Source organism: Haliaeetus albicilla, chromosome 3 (genome assembly GCF_947461875.1).
Source record: "Haliaeetus albicilla chromosome 3, bHalAlb1.1, whole genome shotgun sequence".
NCBI classification, from domain to species: domain Eukaryota; kingdom Metazoa; phylum Chordata; class Aves; order Accipitriformes; family Accipitridae; genus Haliaeetus; species Haliaeetus albicilla.
Genome location: NC_091485.1, coordinates 30,849,573 through 30,866,571, shown reverse-complemented (window position 1 = coordinate 30,866,571; position 16,999 = coordinate 30,849,573). Strand labels below are relative to the sequence as shown.

Here is a 16,999-nt window from a genome sequence, read left to right as displayed (position 1 = left end):
TTGCAGGATCTTGCTGGAGCCTGCAAATGTTATCTTACAAGAAAACTGGAGAATGTAGTTAACATGCTTATTAATTAAAGTTGTGGCCTGCATCATGACCCACCCTTCTATGCCTGAATTGCTGGCATGTTTGAGACAAATTCCTTATATAAACAGGTTAATATTTAAAATCTGCCCAGGCACTCTAATTAGTGTCCTTTGCAATGCCAGATCAAACAGTCCCAGTTTGTGACTCGTGTGAAGGACAGACTGGGGAGTGCAATGGAGAGCTAATAACAATGGTGTATGAAGGAAGCGCTGACATACTTACAGTTGCATTTCTTCTGAACAAATCTAAGCTTGCATGCTGTTCTGTAGGTGGACAAACGAATGCGATCCAGATCCTGAGCCCCTAGTGGAAGAGAGTAACAGCGTCATTTGTATGGAATATGACCTGTGCATATCTTTGCTAGCAGGAAAGCCTGAGAACAAAAAGGACACATGAGCTGACTCTGTTTAATAATTTTCAAGGCTCTCCCCTTTGCAGGGAGAGTAGAGAGGGGTGAGGAGAAAGAAGGGGAATGGCAGGAGCTACAGTATTAAAAGACTTTTATAAAGAAAGGCAAGGAACAGTCAGCCCACTGCCTCTGTCACTTTGAAGAACAATCTGGTCAAGCTGCAGGCTAAAAGACACGCTGGCCAGGCTCCAACAGCAGGGAAAACCTCCATCTAATTTTAATATTTAACAATAAAGCTCATAACAAATATCTTTGGCTGACATGTCTGCTCAGAACAAGGTATTGCCAGTAAACCAAGTAAGAAAAAATATCGATGCCATGACAAAAAGACTGATAGCAATCTGCAGAAGGGGGGCAAAAATAATGCAAAGGGTGTCAGGCCTTTCTCTATTTTGCAGAGGTATGTTCTCTGCAATGGAGACCTCAGAGGGTCAGCTCTCTGTTTCACACATAGCTTGGCCCTGGCTGTTCCAACTTAAAGATCTGGCAACATTTCCAAAGCAGCTGTCCAGGAGATGAGTATAAACTGACTGGTAGCTACTTCACATACAAGTGCAGCAGAGCAGGACCAGGATGGGGGCAGAACCTGGCACAGTGTCTTTAGGCCTCCTGCTGCTTTGTACCACTCGTAACACTTCCCAAACCCCCCAAAAGTAGATGAGGAGATTGTGATTTAAATCTTTCTCCTTTGTGGCTGGTACGTCTTAAAGAAGTGTTGCCTCACAGCTACAATACGGCCTATGAAATACAAGACTGCTTACTAATTTTACCACACGTTCAATGGAAACACATTCAGTTACATTTTTGCGTATTTGCTTTTTCACTGTGGTTGGCCCTGTAACAGGAGTAAAACCTGTTCTATTCAGTTGAGCAAGGTACCAAGTTACAAAAACCAGAGTTTCTCAAGGAACTGTCCGCATGAAACACATCCAAACAAGGTACAGTCAGGCTGCAAGAGAAGTGGAGTGGAATATGGCCCTATTCTGCTTTTACACATGCTTCCTGAACGCTTTCTCTAAGATTCCTCTTGACATTATTAGATTGGCCGCTCAGTTGCCCTGTTGTACATGTGGCCATGTTGGCATCGTTCACCCACACTTTCTTAAACAATCTGCCATCCTTTGGACCCAAATTTTTCAAATGTGCCCTGACCTGTGAGATGAAAACAAGAATGATACTCTCCCCTCTCCACAGACTCTGCTCTTTTCCTGACCGAATTCTCCCACGCAATCTTCCCAGGGCTCCCAGCTACTCCCTTTTGCCCGTTGGCTGTCTTAACACCATCTGCTTCTGGGAGAACCTACCTTTAACTACTTACCTTCAGGTCTGGAAAGCTTTTTTTATTTTTTTTCATCATATGCTTTATTGTTAAATTACACAGGTTTTTCTCTTCTCCATTAGTATCTCACTGACAGCTTTTGGAAAACTTCTTAACTGGTAAAGGGGAGGATAATGCTTGTAACACCTAAGTCTTTCCTTTTTTAACAGGACCAATGAGTAAAATGAATTTAACTTTTTCCCTCTTAACTTTAGTGAAAGCTACTAATAAAAGCTTCCAGTGCTCCTTTATAAAACTTCACCCTTTTAACAAGATGTAAAGATTCAAAGCAAAATGAGACTCTGGTTCATTGAGCTTCCTAGGTTGCAGTATTAATCCTAAATAAACAAGTTTGCAAGCAATAATGTTGCTTTTTTTCTTTACTATTTACACACACAGTGGATGGTATTATTTTAATATTATTTTGGGAGTAGGTGTTTTTGCTGTTAAATCCCTGGAACAGACAATTAAATTTTACCATGATTCACATTTTGCCGCAGTCAGACATCTATTTTTCAAATAACTTCTGTAGAAAAGTGACTTCACTTACATGGACAGTCCTGAAAAACAAGTGGAAAGATGTGCAGGACTGAGCATGGCAAAAGAGACTGTGAATTTGTAACTTGCCTACAGGACTGCCAGTGGCTGCTCCTTCCTTTTGCCCACTGGCAGTGTTTCACTGTTTCCTTTGAATATGCTCATCTCATGTAACACTGTTTGCAGTTTGCAAAAATAACAAAGAAGTGATACGTTGCAAGCTTTGGCTGCTGATTTCTTGCTGGATAATACGTGCTGGCAGCAAAATAGTGATGTACATTTTGAACTTCTTTCATCAGTCTGGATATACCTGAGCATGTCAGGGAAGACTAACGGTAGCCTAGTGATTTGACATCCAATGGTGCATTCTGAGATATAAGACACAATTTAAGTTTTAACCACAGGATTCTACACAATACGATATTGATTATGATACTAATTCACAAAGGTTTGTAATCTGGAACTAGAAAGAGGCCTCTTCTGAAGGAAAGGAAACAAAAAAGTCAAACTAAACTTCTTTAAATACAGTGAATATCACATAGTGGCCCAAATCTAGAGTAAGAGTCAAACCCATCTATTCCTTGTTCAGATCAAATTTCCTACTTTAAAAGGCAGGAAAAGTTGCATTTTTTTTTTTTCTGTCTTGTGTAGTCTGGAACACGACCCACTCTCTAAAAGTATTGTGGGGTTTTAATCACAGACATGCAGATATGACTGCAAGAACCTAAACCACTGTCAAAAAGTCCTCTGTATTATGAATTTTCTTCCTCTAACATCGGCGGGTTGTGGAGTTTAACTTTTTATCATAAGCTTATATCTGTTATAATGTCAAGAAGCTCTGCATGGCCAACAGTATGTAGGGTGTGTCGAGCACATGGGTTTTGTTAAACGTGGATCACGTGGGCCTGCACACAGCTGAGGGCACCTGAACGCAATGCCAGGATGAGCTTCTGTTTCAGGGAAGGAATCCACACAGGAATCCAAAGGACTCTCAAAATGCAAAATTCAGTGTTGTATGAGTATGGACATTTCTTCGCCTAAAGCATATTTAGTTTTTCACAAAGACTTAGTATTTCCCCCTCTTTTTACCTAGTTGGAACCCAGTTCTCTGTGTGCATGCGTAATAAGAGGAGGAAGGGAGGAGGCAAATAGAAAAGGGAAGCACACATGAGATAAACCAGACTCAAGTAAATACATCAAAATACTAAAATGAGAAAGAAAAAGTAATAAACAATAACAATTTGTGTACAGTATGGGAAAATAGTCTCTCCTCCACCTTTAACAGCTGATTGTAAACTTTCCCAACACCTCCTTAACTCCTCCAAAACAACCTAATAGCAAAACAGCCTTCAAAACTGTGGGAACAAACCATAAACCCTCACGGCAAAGTCTTAAGCAATTATCTTCCATTTTAGGAATATTTCAAACTAACTGAAGTTAATGGAAGTTGTGCTATTGACTTTAGCTGATACAAGCTCAAGTCCTCTCTATAATTCTAATTTAGAATATAGTATGTTCTGATAATGGAAAAATGCATCATCCAAGTGCATCATCCTTTTTTCTTGGTTTTTTTTTTTGTTTTTTTTTTTTTTCTTCTGGCCAAAGAACAACCCCTCCCTCCACTGGTCCAAGATGCTGTACACAAGGGACAAGAGAAATATCCATCCGAGTTGCAACAGCAAGCCTTGTGTGATACTGAAATAATTACAGGGCACAATGGAGCTAGTGGACACAGTGGAATGGGCCAAGACCGATCTCAGCAGGCCATGTGAATGAGAAGTCCTTAATCTGGAGAGCTCAGGAGCATAGATGTAGGGCATTCGGTCACCCCTCGGCTCACCCCCAGAGAACAGTCCCGAGCACGTTTAATTCACCAGCACAGACCGAGCCCTTCAGTGCGCATAGCTGCTCAAGTCCCAGTAATGCCCATCTTAGTCTCCCCCAGAAGACGGGGGAGATGCTCTGTCATTTTTCAGTATGTTGCAGGGGACAAATAATAGGAAGCTTAGTAATTACAGACAGAACTTAGGTAAATCTAGTAACAGGGTGACAGTCTCCAACTTCATCTGTAATAGAATTTCCTTGAGAAATGGTGGATTGTTCGTAAAAGAAATAGACGACTGTTGAGGGAACTGCAGGAACATTGTTAGTATAGTACATCCCTGACACACTATTCTGCAGGGAGCACAAAGCTTCACTAGAAACTATAAAAAATGTGCTGAAGCGGGGTATGTAGTATATGAGTCCCTGTACTGTGTCTGGCTGGGATGGAGTTAACTTTCTTTATAGCAGCCTGCATGGTGCTGTGTTTTAGATTTGTGGCTAAAAAAGTGTTGATAACACACCAATGTTCAGCTATTGCTGAACAGCGCTTGCACAGCATCCAGGCCTTTTTGTTTCCTACTTTGTCCCCTCCCAGAGTCGGCTGGGGGTGGGCAAGAGGTTGAGAGGAGACACAGCCAGGACAGATGACCCCACCTGGCCAAAAGGATACTCCATACCTTAAAATGTCATGCTCAGCAATAAAACTGGGGTAGGGAAAGAAGGGGGTGGGGAATTTTGTCTTCCAAGGTGGACATTGCTTGGAGACTGGCTGGGCATCAGTCTCTTTTGGGAGGTGGTGAGTGACCACCTTTGCATCACTTGTGGTTTTTTGTTGTCTTTTTTTTTTCTCTCTTTCAAGCTCTTAACTGCATCTCAAGCCATGAGTTTTCTTGCTTTTGCTCTCCCTATATTCTCTCGATCCCACTGGGGGCTGGTTGGGGATTAAGCAAGTGGTTGTGTGGGTGTTTAGCAGCTGGCTGGGGTCAACCCACTACAGATAGCTCCACTAAAAGATGTAGTCTTTTGGGGACCTTTATCCCTCTTCATTGCTACCTGTGTATTGCAGTATTTTTGTCTCAAGAAGCTACTGATTAAAATAATACAATCACAAAATCTGATGTAGAAAATCCTTCTCTCCTGTAATTTGGTCAAATCAGCCCATTTTCCTGTAGTTTTGGTCTCATGACATTAAGCCATTTGTGAAATGGAGATATAAGTTACCTGAGGTGGAATGCTTGCATAGATTTTACTGACACTGCATTACAACTGGCTTGGTCTATCACAGCGAAACATTTCTTGGAAGTACTTACGCATTTCTGCAAACAGCTGCCTTCTTTCTGCCATGGTATTTCCTCTTTTCCCACAATCTTCAATCATTCTGGAAGACAAAATCATGTGAAAATATTGAGCATTATCCCAGACTGAACATATGTACATAAGCATCCATAATTGATCCCGGAGAACCTTTGAGGTTGACTGGTGCTCCGTGTGTACCCAATGCCTTTTGCTAGCCTCTCTGTGGCACAGTTTGAGGAGAAGCTGGTCCCCAAATTGTCCTCCATTCCCTAGACTCTGCTTTCAAGCATTTGTTTTTCTCTCCTCTCTCTCCCAAAGGCAATGTTCAGTTTTTCTGCTTGATGTAACTAACTGACTTACATAACACAAGCTCTGAAATTCATTTTAGGTTTTCTTAAATAAGGAATCTTCAGTTTAAATTATGTAAGAGAGAAGAAATCATAAAAGATTTGAATATTACTTTATAGCATAGAAAATGCCTTTCTAGCCAATTCTGGGTGGAGGAGACAAAAAAATAACACAACAACTAAATCTCTACTCCACAACATAATACTCTCTATTTACTCAAGCAAATACACTCCAAACATTCATTCAAATTCAAGACAGTACGTCTCTGATTAAATGAATTCCAGTAAAAGGCTCAGAAGCAAGAATATATTTTCCTTCAGTTTTCAGATATAAAATCTTCAGAATATTTTGAAGAGCGCTACTGCTGGATAGAGCACAGAGAAAAGAGGCAGCTTACTTCACAGCCAGAATCCAAACCATAAAAGACTAAAGCCTTCAGAGTAAAGATAAACATCTTTAGCAGCACTCAAAAAATGAAACCAGTGTCAGCATCACCACTTCCTATGGGTAATTACTCTAGCAAACCAATATCGTTTCCTCCCTGCCAAGCCTGGTTAGGGCTTCTGACCTGCATTTTAATCTACATCCTTGTCTCAACTAGACTGTGTAAAATAACATTGGGCCACCTGGGATATAAAGGAGATGCTCTGTAGAGGCCTGCAAGCCAAAATATTCCACTGTATCCCATAGCAAACCCACATATGTATATAACAGAAAGGATAAAAGTACTGGATGCTGAAGTCTACCATCACCAAAGGACTCAGGAGGGAAAACCAGTTTCCTTTTATTTCTTGGAAAAAGCAGGGCAATCACATAAGAAGTGTTTTGTTGTGTGGGTTTTTTTTTCCTTCCAAAATGTGCTGTTCAAATGAAGTGGTGGTACATTATAACTGCTTTTTCCAAATGGTCTGTTAAATTCTCAGAGTACTGATAAAGGCTCTGCTAAAGTGCTATCTATGGTGGACATTTTGTGACGTGAGCAGCAGTCCCACTAAGAAGTGGGCAAAGGGTATGGCTGCAGCCTGTTTGCAGGGATATTCAAGTTCACCCTTATGCTCTAATTTGGCCGGGAGTGATACAGATGTGTGCAGCATAGCATTAAGTCTGAACTAATATATCCTGCCTTTCTGCAGAGATAATAGCTTTCAGTATACTGCTTTACAGAAGTGGCCACACAGCCTCTGATCTGGAGGTAGCTGGCGTCTTGCTAGCTTAGAGGGGTCAGGGAAGACTCACACCTACCTGCAAAACGAGATATACCTCAAGATACGCCAGACCCAACCTGCATCATAATTAGACAGCAAGTAGTAATATCTTTTGTACATGGATCAGCTTTAAATCTCTGCCCGTAAAAGATGAAAAATGATGTAATCCCACTAACCCCAGCTTGAGTTCCCCACTCCTTTCTGTTTCTAATTGAACTTACAGTAGGAGACAAATTTGCCATAAATGACCAGATCTCATAGGACAGGTGGGTTAATAAAGCCCTTGGAAAAGACAGCATCTTTCAGCAGGCAGGGCGGTTGAGTGAATACTTCAGAGCAAATACAATTTCAGATTAACTTTTATTATTTGTAGAGTGAGTCACAGGCCATCATAATTTTCTCTGACTTCTCCTATATTCAGAATTACTCTACAAACAATGTGCCACTGGTTTTTAGACTATATACTGTTCATATTAATTGACTGAGATTGGGTTATTTTGATTTTGGCACAAGGATTACATCATCTTCTTTCAGTTTTGATAAAATTTACACTTAAATCTTACAGATTTTTTTCCATTTATTAATTTGCTGTTTTCATTCCACCAATGTTCTCTAACATTCGTGAAATAATCACTGGTCTCATGTTGATTACTGCAAACTTTGTTGAAAACAAAAGGGGTGCAACTTTATTCTTCCTTCCCTCATACTGCCTCTTGGATAAAAATATTCCTTAGCTATCGCTTTCAAATATCTACAGAGCACCCACTGGAACGTGGCTCACCTGTGACCTTATTCACCACGCAGAAGAATTTTCCCAGTTGAAATTAAGTAAAAAAAGGTATTTTTCAAATAATGCAAATTGTACAGCAAGTTCTCCACTTCCTTCAGAGAGCCCATTCCTAAAGTGTCCTTTCAATGGGGTAAAAATCATTAACTGATTTTCCCTTTTGTGCAATTCATCCTCCCCTTACTTTTATTGATGTTTACATCTCCTTATATAAAATGTTCCCCGGACCTAATCATCATTTTTCAGAATGTCCCATTACCTAGTGAAACTGAATCACCCTTTCCACTGCTGGGGCTTATGGGGATTACCAGGCCTAACAAATAACTTTATATTTATACACACACAACTCAAGCTTCCTTGGAGAGAGAAGAAATTTTGTATTTGTATTTTTAAGACTCTCACTGCACTAGATATGTTGCAGATTTTAAAATAGCTTTCATCCCAAATGACAATCCTAAAATCCTCTGCAATGGGATATATGCCATTAAGCTAATGAGAACATCAGCAGTGGCAGTATTTTCAGATAGGTATCTTCTACCCCTCCTTTGCATCTTCTCCTGACAGAAGAAAAAATTATAGATGATGCTCATCAATATTGTTATTTTTGAGTTGCCATTGATAGGAATTCACTTAACTGTGTCTTTGAAGCTTTTTGCATGCATTTTTAACTCCAGAATGTGCTACAGCCCAGGCTCAACTAATGCCATTGGTCATGGGTGTTGGGCATCTCCCTTTTCAGTCTTGTTCACCTTGATCCAGCTCACAGGTACACAGCTCAGCTCTTTAACTCAGATTACAGAGACTCACGCTTTGAGCCTGCGATGCGCTCAGCTCAGTCCCTGGGGCTGGCCGTGAGCATAATTGACTACAGTCATGTTCCAATATTTCTCACTTTACTTATAACACTTGTCAAGTCACAGGAAAAAAGTACAATTTGTTCTACAGGGGAAAAGAGCAAATCACAAAGTGAACTTTAATGTACTTTACAAACCAGAATAAATGATCAGAGACATAATTTTGAAAAATATTAATTAATGTACACTCTTCCCATAGTAGGGATTAGATTATATTTGTCTTCTATCGATTCCTTCCACTATCTTTTTCCCTTCACTTTTCTCCCCAGGAAATAGCTCCTCCACTGCAGGTAGGGAGAACACCTCCTGTGCATCTAATTAAAATTCTTGTCACGGGCTAATTAGTAAGGTACTAATTAGCAAAGTATTAAGGCTTCAATATATTACAGACATTCCAGAGCAGAAATCATTCCAAGCATAAGGTTTCCAGCCTCTGAGAAAGATACCATGAATGTTACATTTCTATCAGTGTTTCAGGCTGAAAACTTACGACATTTGTAGCGCTTGAAGGAAAAGAATAAATAAAGAAATAATTTAGTTTGAGTTGAACATTTTTGATTACAATTTCACTTTCATGCTTATCATGTACCAGAAGCATAGTTGGTCTGGTTTTTAATATACTTTATTTGTTTATAAAATCTGACAGGGAATAACATATAATATACGTAAGGTGAGAACTAAATGCCCCATTTTTCTTTCCTTTGCTGTTGTGCTGCTTTGATTTATGAGTACTGTAATAATGCCTCTCACACATAAGTGTTTTTCTTGTTTTAGTATTTATAGGGTAAATAGCATATTTTACTAACCCCCGTTTTATGTCATCCTTCTTGTAATTAGTGTATTTCCATTTCCTGAGCTATCTCTATGCATGGTAAAAGCAATGCCTGCCACAATTAAATCATTAGGTCCAAAAAAACATTCAAAGAAGTAATTGCCTGTATACCTGGAGAAGGAGCTCCCCTCTGGAGAGTTCTATACACTTCCCAGGAGACTGTCAAAAATTCCCGACCTGACACACACATGCACACACAGTTTGATGGCTCTGAGAAAAGCAACGCCATTAACACTTCCACAAATCTCCATCCTGTTCATCCGTGACGGATGAAGTACTCCAGGGAGGTGGGAAGCACGCCAGTGAGGAAAATCGTCTGCTGAAATTGATTAATTGTGGCATGAAAAATTTATCAAGTACCATGTGATGGCTGTGACGCAGCCATGCATTTGACAAAAGAGGCTCCGAATCCTGACCAGTGACATTCCTGACGGTCTTTCAGGCTGGATAAAAGTTGGTTTTTCCATCACAGCAGGCACAGAGGAAAAAGAAGAACACTTGTCTCTCCCCGAGTCTTGTCCAGTCGTGCTTGCTGCGGCTTGGAAGTGCTTGGAGCATTCTGGGATGCAACTTCTAGCTGGAGGTTTTGCTCCAGAAGACGGGTAAAACCAACAGTGAGTATCTCAAGATCACTTTTGTAAAAAGTCCCATCATTTGGTAGAAAGTATCAACCAGGCTCAAGCATCCTTTATTCTGAGCAGTCTGTATTTCCCTAGTGAGGAAATCTTCAACTCCTGATATAAACAGCTATTTTTTTTCTTCCATGAAATGTCAAATGTTAGATATTCGCTTTGGTATCACTGGGAATTGGAAGCATTAGGATGCAGAGAAATGTGCTGGTTTCTCAGTGGCTATTTTTCATGCTGTTGACAAATCAGATGCTATTTTCTATGCAGCTGGTCAATATTTAAACCCAGCTTTGAGCAGACAACAGTAACATTTTTCAGCAGCACAGGCTTCTTGTCTGACATTGCTTGGGACAGTTTTATCAAAATGCCCTGCATACAAAACAAACTGCTATTCCTTTTCAGAATTTACCAGCACCAGAAATTTTGATTTATGAAAATGAAAGATCCTGCTAGGGTCTAGCTTACAGTTACTTTATGAGAAACTTAAAAGCTGTAGTCAACAGCTAGGTTTGGAGTGCTGTTCATGCAGGATTCATAGCAACATGAAGGAGAAGATTTTCCATAGATTTTTCCTCTTCCATTTTCTCCAAATTCAGCCCTAGTAGGTGGATGCTGCTCAGCTAACTAGAGCAGAGTTATGGCTGCTTATTTTGAAGTTAATTGGGATTGGAGAATAAAGGGTTAAAAGGGACAGTGGGTGCTAGCTAAAACCGTATTTGCAAAGTCACCAACCTCAGCAATCCTTGAAGTTAATAATGAGAATTGTGAAGGGCCTTTTCAGAGCCCTCTTCCCCTTAATGGATTTATTGGTGCCATATGAATGTCTTGTTCCACATCTTTTAATGAAGCAGGTCCCTAATAGGTCTCTCTGAGCTTTACATTCCAGGACTAATTTTTGGTACTATAGTAAAATTGGTCAATGCTCTTTCCTGAGGCTAGGTATAATTGCATTGCACTTACAATGCTTGTTTGTATTTTATCTAGATGAGCATTTTACAGTGAAGAAGGAAAACAAAAGCTGTTGCTAAGTTCATCTCCAACATCAGCCTCAGTAAGTCTGCCTTTTCTTGTTTTTGTCATATTTTGCAATCTTAATATTACAAAGAAAAAAAACAGTAATTCTCTTTTGATTTATTCCTTTAGCAAAATGTGTCTTTTATTTTTAAGAAAGAATTTTCCAACAGATTTTTCAGCAGTTCCCCTTTCGGGAGCTTTGTATCCTTAGTAGGAAACTGTCAAAACTACCTAATAAGGCACCCACTGCAACTCATTTTTGTAACACTCAGTCTTCAAGGAAGTCTGAATGCTATGCAAATCTTATCTGTGAGGTCTAAAAAACAAATTGTGAAGAGGTTCATCACTAATGAAAAAAAGGCAGTTTGAAGACAGAAAACATGAGAGTCAAAACAGACTTTTTCTAATCATGGTCTTTTAGAGTCAGCCTTCCTGGCACTACAAGAAACTACTCTGTTGGGTGAAACATGGAAAGAAAACTAACATTCAGTGCTTCAAGTATGTTTTCACCCTTTGAGAGTATAAAATTATCCAATAAAATAATTTTGGTCAGCTCCAAAAAACTTTTATCCAGTGCTTCATTGCCATCACTTCTGATAAACAGTTCTGATAAACAGTAGGGATTGATTTTAGCTAACTGGTACAGATTTAAATACAGCTCTTCAAAGTTCTATTCAAATGCTATTTTAAAACTATATTTCATCTAAGTTTATTAAATATTTTTTTAAAAATAACGCAGATACTGATTTCCTTTACACTCATGCATGATGTTTCAGAGCCTTAGTTCACCTGAGGGGTAGTTAGAAATAACCTCCACTAACAGTAATTTCTTTTTTGTTATACTCAAAACACATTCCAGAAAAAGAAGAAAACCCCAAAACTCAGACACAAAAGCTGACGATACGCAATGCCCAATCTGCTTGTCTGATGTGTTCATCTTTTAATGGAGTTTTGCCATGCCCTCATCACGGCGCTGGATTTCACCCAAACTGTAGTTCTTCCTTCAACATATGTTTTTTAAAAACTATTTTTCTAAAAAACAAGTTCAATAAAGTATTAATCACCTTTAAACACTGAAATTTGCAATTCTACTACTTTCAGTTGGTTAAGCAAGGAATAATTCACAGGGAAAACCGTAATGAAACTCAAGGGATAAAAAGTTATAAAGACTTTATCACAGGAAGCATGTAATTGATACTTTGATACTTTGATACTCTGGTCTTCTCTCAGGTCTTTTTATTTGCCACTGTAGAGACACAAAGCAGGTTGCAGGATTTCACATATAATTAAACTCCTACTTAGTCAAAGGGATCTTTCAGTTCTTCTTGTACTGCCATAATTAAACCCCAATTCATCTGAGTAAGCTGTCAGTGATAGAATTGTGTTGGGAAGCATTTCCTGGCTTCTGCCAATTTTAATAATACAAGTTGTCAGTTTTTGTAAATAGGGATTTGATGATTATTTGCTGTAGGACAGTAGGTACTTTCATCTCCTTAGAATTATAAAAACATCTAAATAAACCAAATGGTAGCTGTGGGAGAAGATACATTCCTAGGCAGTTGAAATTACTGAGCTCCTTTGTGTGTACTGTGAAAATCTTTCACTAAAATTAAGTATCGTTGGGTAGTCAAACAAATTAGTTAATAGAGAGGCTGCTGGCTTTTGTCACCTTACCTGATCAAAAGTTTTGGCATCCACACAATTAACTGAACTGCCATTGATTCAGAGAAGTTGAAAAAACCTCATCAGCTAAGAAGAGTTTTCCATTATTCAACTGACAACCAAGAAGAATTTAAACCTTTTCATCTTTATGCCTGAAATAGACCCCTTTGGCCTTCTTTCACTTTTTAATTTTCTGAAATATTATAACAAATAGATTAATGAAAAAGTAGTCTGAATTATATCTAAACAACACAGCTAAAAAAAAGAATCTTTACAAACATTCCCATGGAAATCCAAGTCTCTCCAGATATAATTGGGGGAAAGGTGGAAAATAAATTACAAACGAAAGAATGATGAGGCACTGATGAAATTGTTCACATATTCTTTCATAGTGGTAGCTATTAATTTGTCTTGAAGTTCAGTGAGAGCAGGCACTAGGACAGAATAATGGCACTAGGATGGGAATTAACGAATTTATGAGCATATTTGGGTTAAGTATACCTTCTGAGACAAAAGAAGCTTTGATTACTGAGACTATGTGAATCTCATGCAGAGAGAAATCAGATCCTTAATGCAAGTAAGAGCAGCCTACAGGCTGATCTAATTAATATCTGAAGAAGGCATTTTTAGCAATTAGCTGTTGTCAGGGAATAAGGAAATGGGAGATTTTCTCTTTTTTACCTGGCCATATCCCTTCTGTCAGTGGCTTGATGACTTGGGTAAAAGTGATACAACTGGATCATTTCAGTGGCTGCATTCAGCTGACGATTCTTTTAAAGCAGACACCAGCTTGTTCCATTTAATTCTGTTTTCAAGTACCAGATCACATTGAAGGATACACATCTAAGTCTCTAGTTTCGTCGTGGGAAAACAAGTTCCACGTGCATCATTTAAATGATTTCACTTGACAGCCTTAGCTATAATAATTCAGTTCTCAAGATATTAAGATACCAACCATCCCAAAGTCAGAATGATTAAAATCAGTGTCTATATATATTCTCATTCCATAACTGCCTGCCTGCATACCCGTGAATAACCACACAAGCAGTACAGCAACACAGTCATTATATCCAACAGAAACAGAACAGATAGGCTGGCAGTACCATGTGATAACAGAAGAAACAGCAGGAAAAAAAATCCAAGCAATGAGATGTCTACCTTTGTAAAAATTTAAGTTACAAGAAATTACAGGCCAATACAAACGTTTCTGAGTCTCCTAGTGGTGAATGCATAGGAAAGGCAAACTCAGATTGGGCTCCAGTTCAACAAAAGCTTTCTTTAATCTCTCCTTATTCTGCAAAGCCTTTACACACACACTGAACTCAAAGCACATGCTTGAATTCCATTGTGCTGACCAAGTATTTAGCTGAAGAGGAATGGACTGCTGAACCAGGCTCAGAGGTTTTTCTATTTAGTCCTTAATAAACATCTAACAAAAAGGACAGCCTACAAAAAGTGTATATAAAAGGGAATGTACTTGGAAATGGCACTTCAAGGAGGAGTCAGACTATCTCCCAACACAAGATAAGCTTTAGTCACATGCAGAGATGTATCTAACAGAGAACATACCTCCTCTGCATGTGTTGTGGAAGTTTACAGAGTACTGAGGTCACTTGGAAAGCAAAAGGAATTAAGGATAAGGGTGTAAGAAACACAAGAATCTTTCCCCCTTTCATCCTTCTCCTCTTCATTATTTGGATGTATGTTGAGGTGCTATTCAGGACACTCTTATAAAAGTGAACTGCGAAGAGAACTACATTTTATATCAGTTCATAAATCTCTGGTTATTCCTAAAGTATCCCACCACAGAAGGTTAGCATAAGCTTTTCTGTTACAAAACTGTCTTTGATGCAAATGTATTCTGTCTTTGCCTTCCAGCAATTTTAGGCCTCCTGTTGCTGGACTACCCTCATACAATATTACCATACCCCTTCACACTAGTCTAGTTAATTCATTTCAGTGATTAATAAGGTGCAGCTATTTATTAGGAGCAGGCATTTTTGCAAACTATCAATTTAATAAATAGTAAGTTAGGCATCTTATGTCTTCACTACAACATCAATATGTTAGATGTAAGGCTGTGAAGTGCTGTAATAACTTAAAACAATTCAAGAAAAAACGCACTCTTATTTCAACAGGTAAAGGAAAACAGGAAATGAAGCAAATGCAAACAAAAAAAAATGGACAGCTTGATATGCACTATCGGCTAGTTTATTTTCTCAAATAAAAATCCTAATATACCAAATTACTTTTAACCTAATTAAAATCTGACATTATTTTATTAGGCAATATCATTATTACAATAGCGTACAGAAGAAAATGAAATACAATATAATTATGTAGCAAATAGTCTCATACACTAAGCCAGAACAGAAAGCTAATGCTTGAAACATTGAATGCAAAGATAATGGCTGGTGATGCTTGTAAATGGACACAGCAGAAACAGGCTGCTACATATGATTCACTGATCCTGTTCTTTCCTCTCAGATATGCACATTACCTCTAACACTGTTTGGACCCTGCTAAACTAGAATTACTGTTGCATATGCAAAATATACTTGGAGAGGAACATTTTTAATAAAACAGTATTAATTATATTGTAAAAGAACGTTTAGGTTATAAAAATCCCTCCAATGGAGCATAAACATTTCAGCTGGTAGAAATATGCTTCTAAGCAGACTTTCATCTGGAGAAATTTCAGTGTCCTGAACCCACCTTTCCCATGGCGAGGAGGGAATGTGAATAAAGCCAAAGGGAGCACAGGAAAGCCCAGAAGAAGCACAGCTAATCAAACTGGCAGCTAGGGTTGCAAAGATTCCTGATGTACTTTGAAATCCCCAAATGGTTGTTAAAAGAGATTTTTGTTCATGTAAAATGAAGTAGATAGCTTCTTAGAAACACTCATCTAAGGGTAATCAAGTCAGAAGACATGGTCCTACTCAAGCATTGCTCTAGGATGCACAGAACACATCAACTTTCGTGGAAAAATGACTTTTGTAAAATTAACGACAGGTTACGAGAGGTGCCAAAACAATCAAGACACAGTCACATAGCACTGTAAGTCTGTACCTGTCTGTCATGTTCCACAAAAGACTAAAATTTCCCGAACTAAATTTCAATATCTCCTTCCTTTGCAAAGATCTCATTTTCCTTCTACTATTCTACATACAGTTAGTACAAAACAACCACTTACATGTAAACGCAAACATAAAGCCATAACAGAAGATGAATGCTTTACATGCTGTATGTCTCCCATTGCTGGGAAGAATTAACAGTCTCAAGCCACCATTTTCATCTGTGCAGGGTAGTTTTTTATGCTGGGAGAACTGCTATGGACTTCAGTGAGGCTATTCAATGAATGAATAAGGACTTTCCTGTCCTTATGTCACGGTTGCATTCAGTAGGAGTTTCTTCCCACTCAACACAGAGGTTCTAGGAGAAGCACCTCAGAAACCATCCCGTGGAGCAACCCAGTCACTGAACTCCCAGCTGTGAAGGTGCCGTTTCCAAGATCCACCACACTTACACAGAGACTGGTCACCAAAAATCAGCCTCCATCAACGAGAAAGCCTTACAGCTGGCAGAAGAAGAGGAATGGATGGTCAGTGTGAAAACAAAGAGACACCCTACAGAAAAGCATTAAGGCCTCCAGCAGCTTGCAAGGCATGATATGTTCTGGGAGAAAAGAGTACCAATGCAAACTGTTACAAGCTAATTTTTATGTGAAATGCTTTGGTTTTGAGCAGATAGAACACTGCACGGATACTTTCAGTATCAGGTACTGACCACCTGTAACCATGTACCACAGCAGCCCAGCGGCTGCACCCCAGCCAGAGCCGCCATGGCATTCGTGGCTACTGCAGGGGCACTGCAAACTGGGCCACAAGAGCGAGACAATTATACGAATCCTCTCAGAGAGCAGGCACCTTGCTAGGCTTGGATTTTGACAAGAAAATGTACTTGAACTGACTGTCACAGGTGAGAAGCACGTTTACGCGGGTAATTATGACCAGCAGGTAGCTACAGACCCCTTCCACCGTCAGAGGCACGGTGTATAACCAGCCCTCCGCTGAGCCAGCAGCAGCCAGCTCGCCGGCGTGATGCTCCGGCCGCACGCCGAACAAGACGGCTTTCAAAGCAGTGGCCGGTGCACCTCAGAGAGCAACAGAAACTGAAACTGAGGAGAAGTCTCTGTT

The 16,999-nt window shown here is 39.3% G+C and overlaps 1 protein-coding gene across 40 annotated transcripts in view; it reads right to left on the bottom strand.

Annotated features, from left to right (window-relative positions):
* DTNA (dystrobrevin alpha) overlaps positions 1 to 16,999 on the bottom strand; it is a 233,755-nt gene that overhangs the window by 95,908 nt on the left and 120,848 nt on the right. For 32 of the 40 annotated variants that reach the window (XM_069779278.1, XM_069779262.1, XM_069779260.1 and 29 more), the window contains exons 1-2: positions 5,487 to 5,573; positions 311 to 391 (exon numbers count right to left, since the gene is read on the bottom strand). In XM_069779278.1, coding sequence (XP_069635379.1) covers positions 311 to 391; positions 5,487 to 5,571 — 166 coding nt within the window. In that variant the 5' untranslated portion in view covers positions 5,572 to 5,573. Of the gene's footprint in view, positions 1 to 310; positions 392 to 5,486; positions 5,574 to 14,372; positions 14,394 to 16,999 lie in introns of those variants that run through there. The other 8 variants (XM_069779269.1, XM_069779271.1, XM_069779268.1 and 5 more) reach the window with 3 other exon arrangements.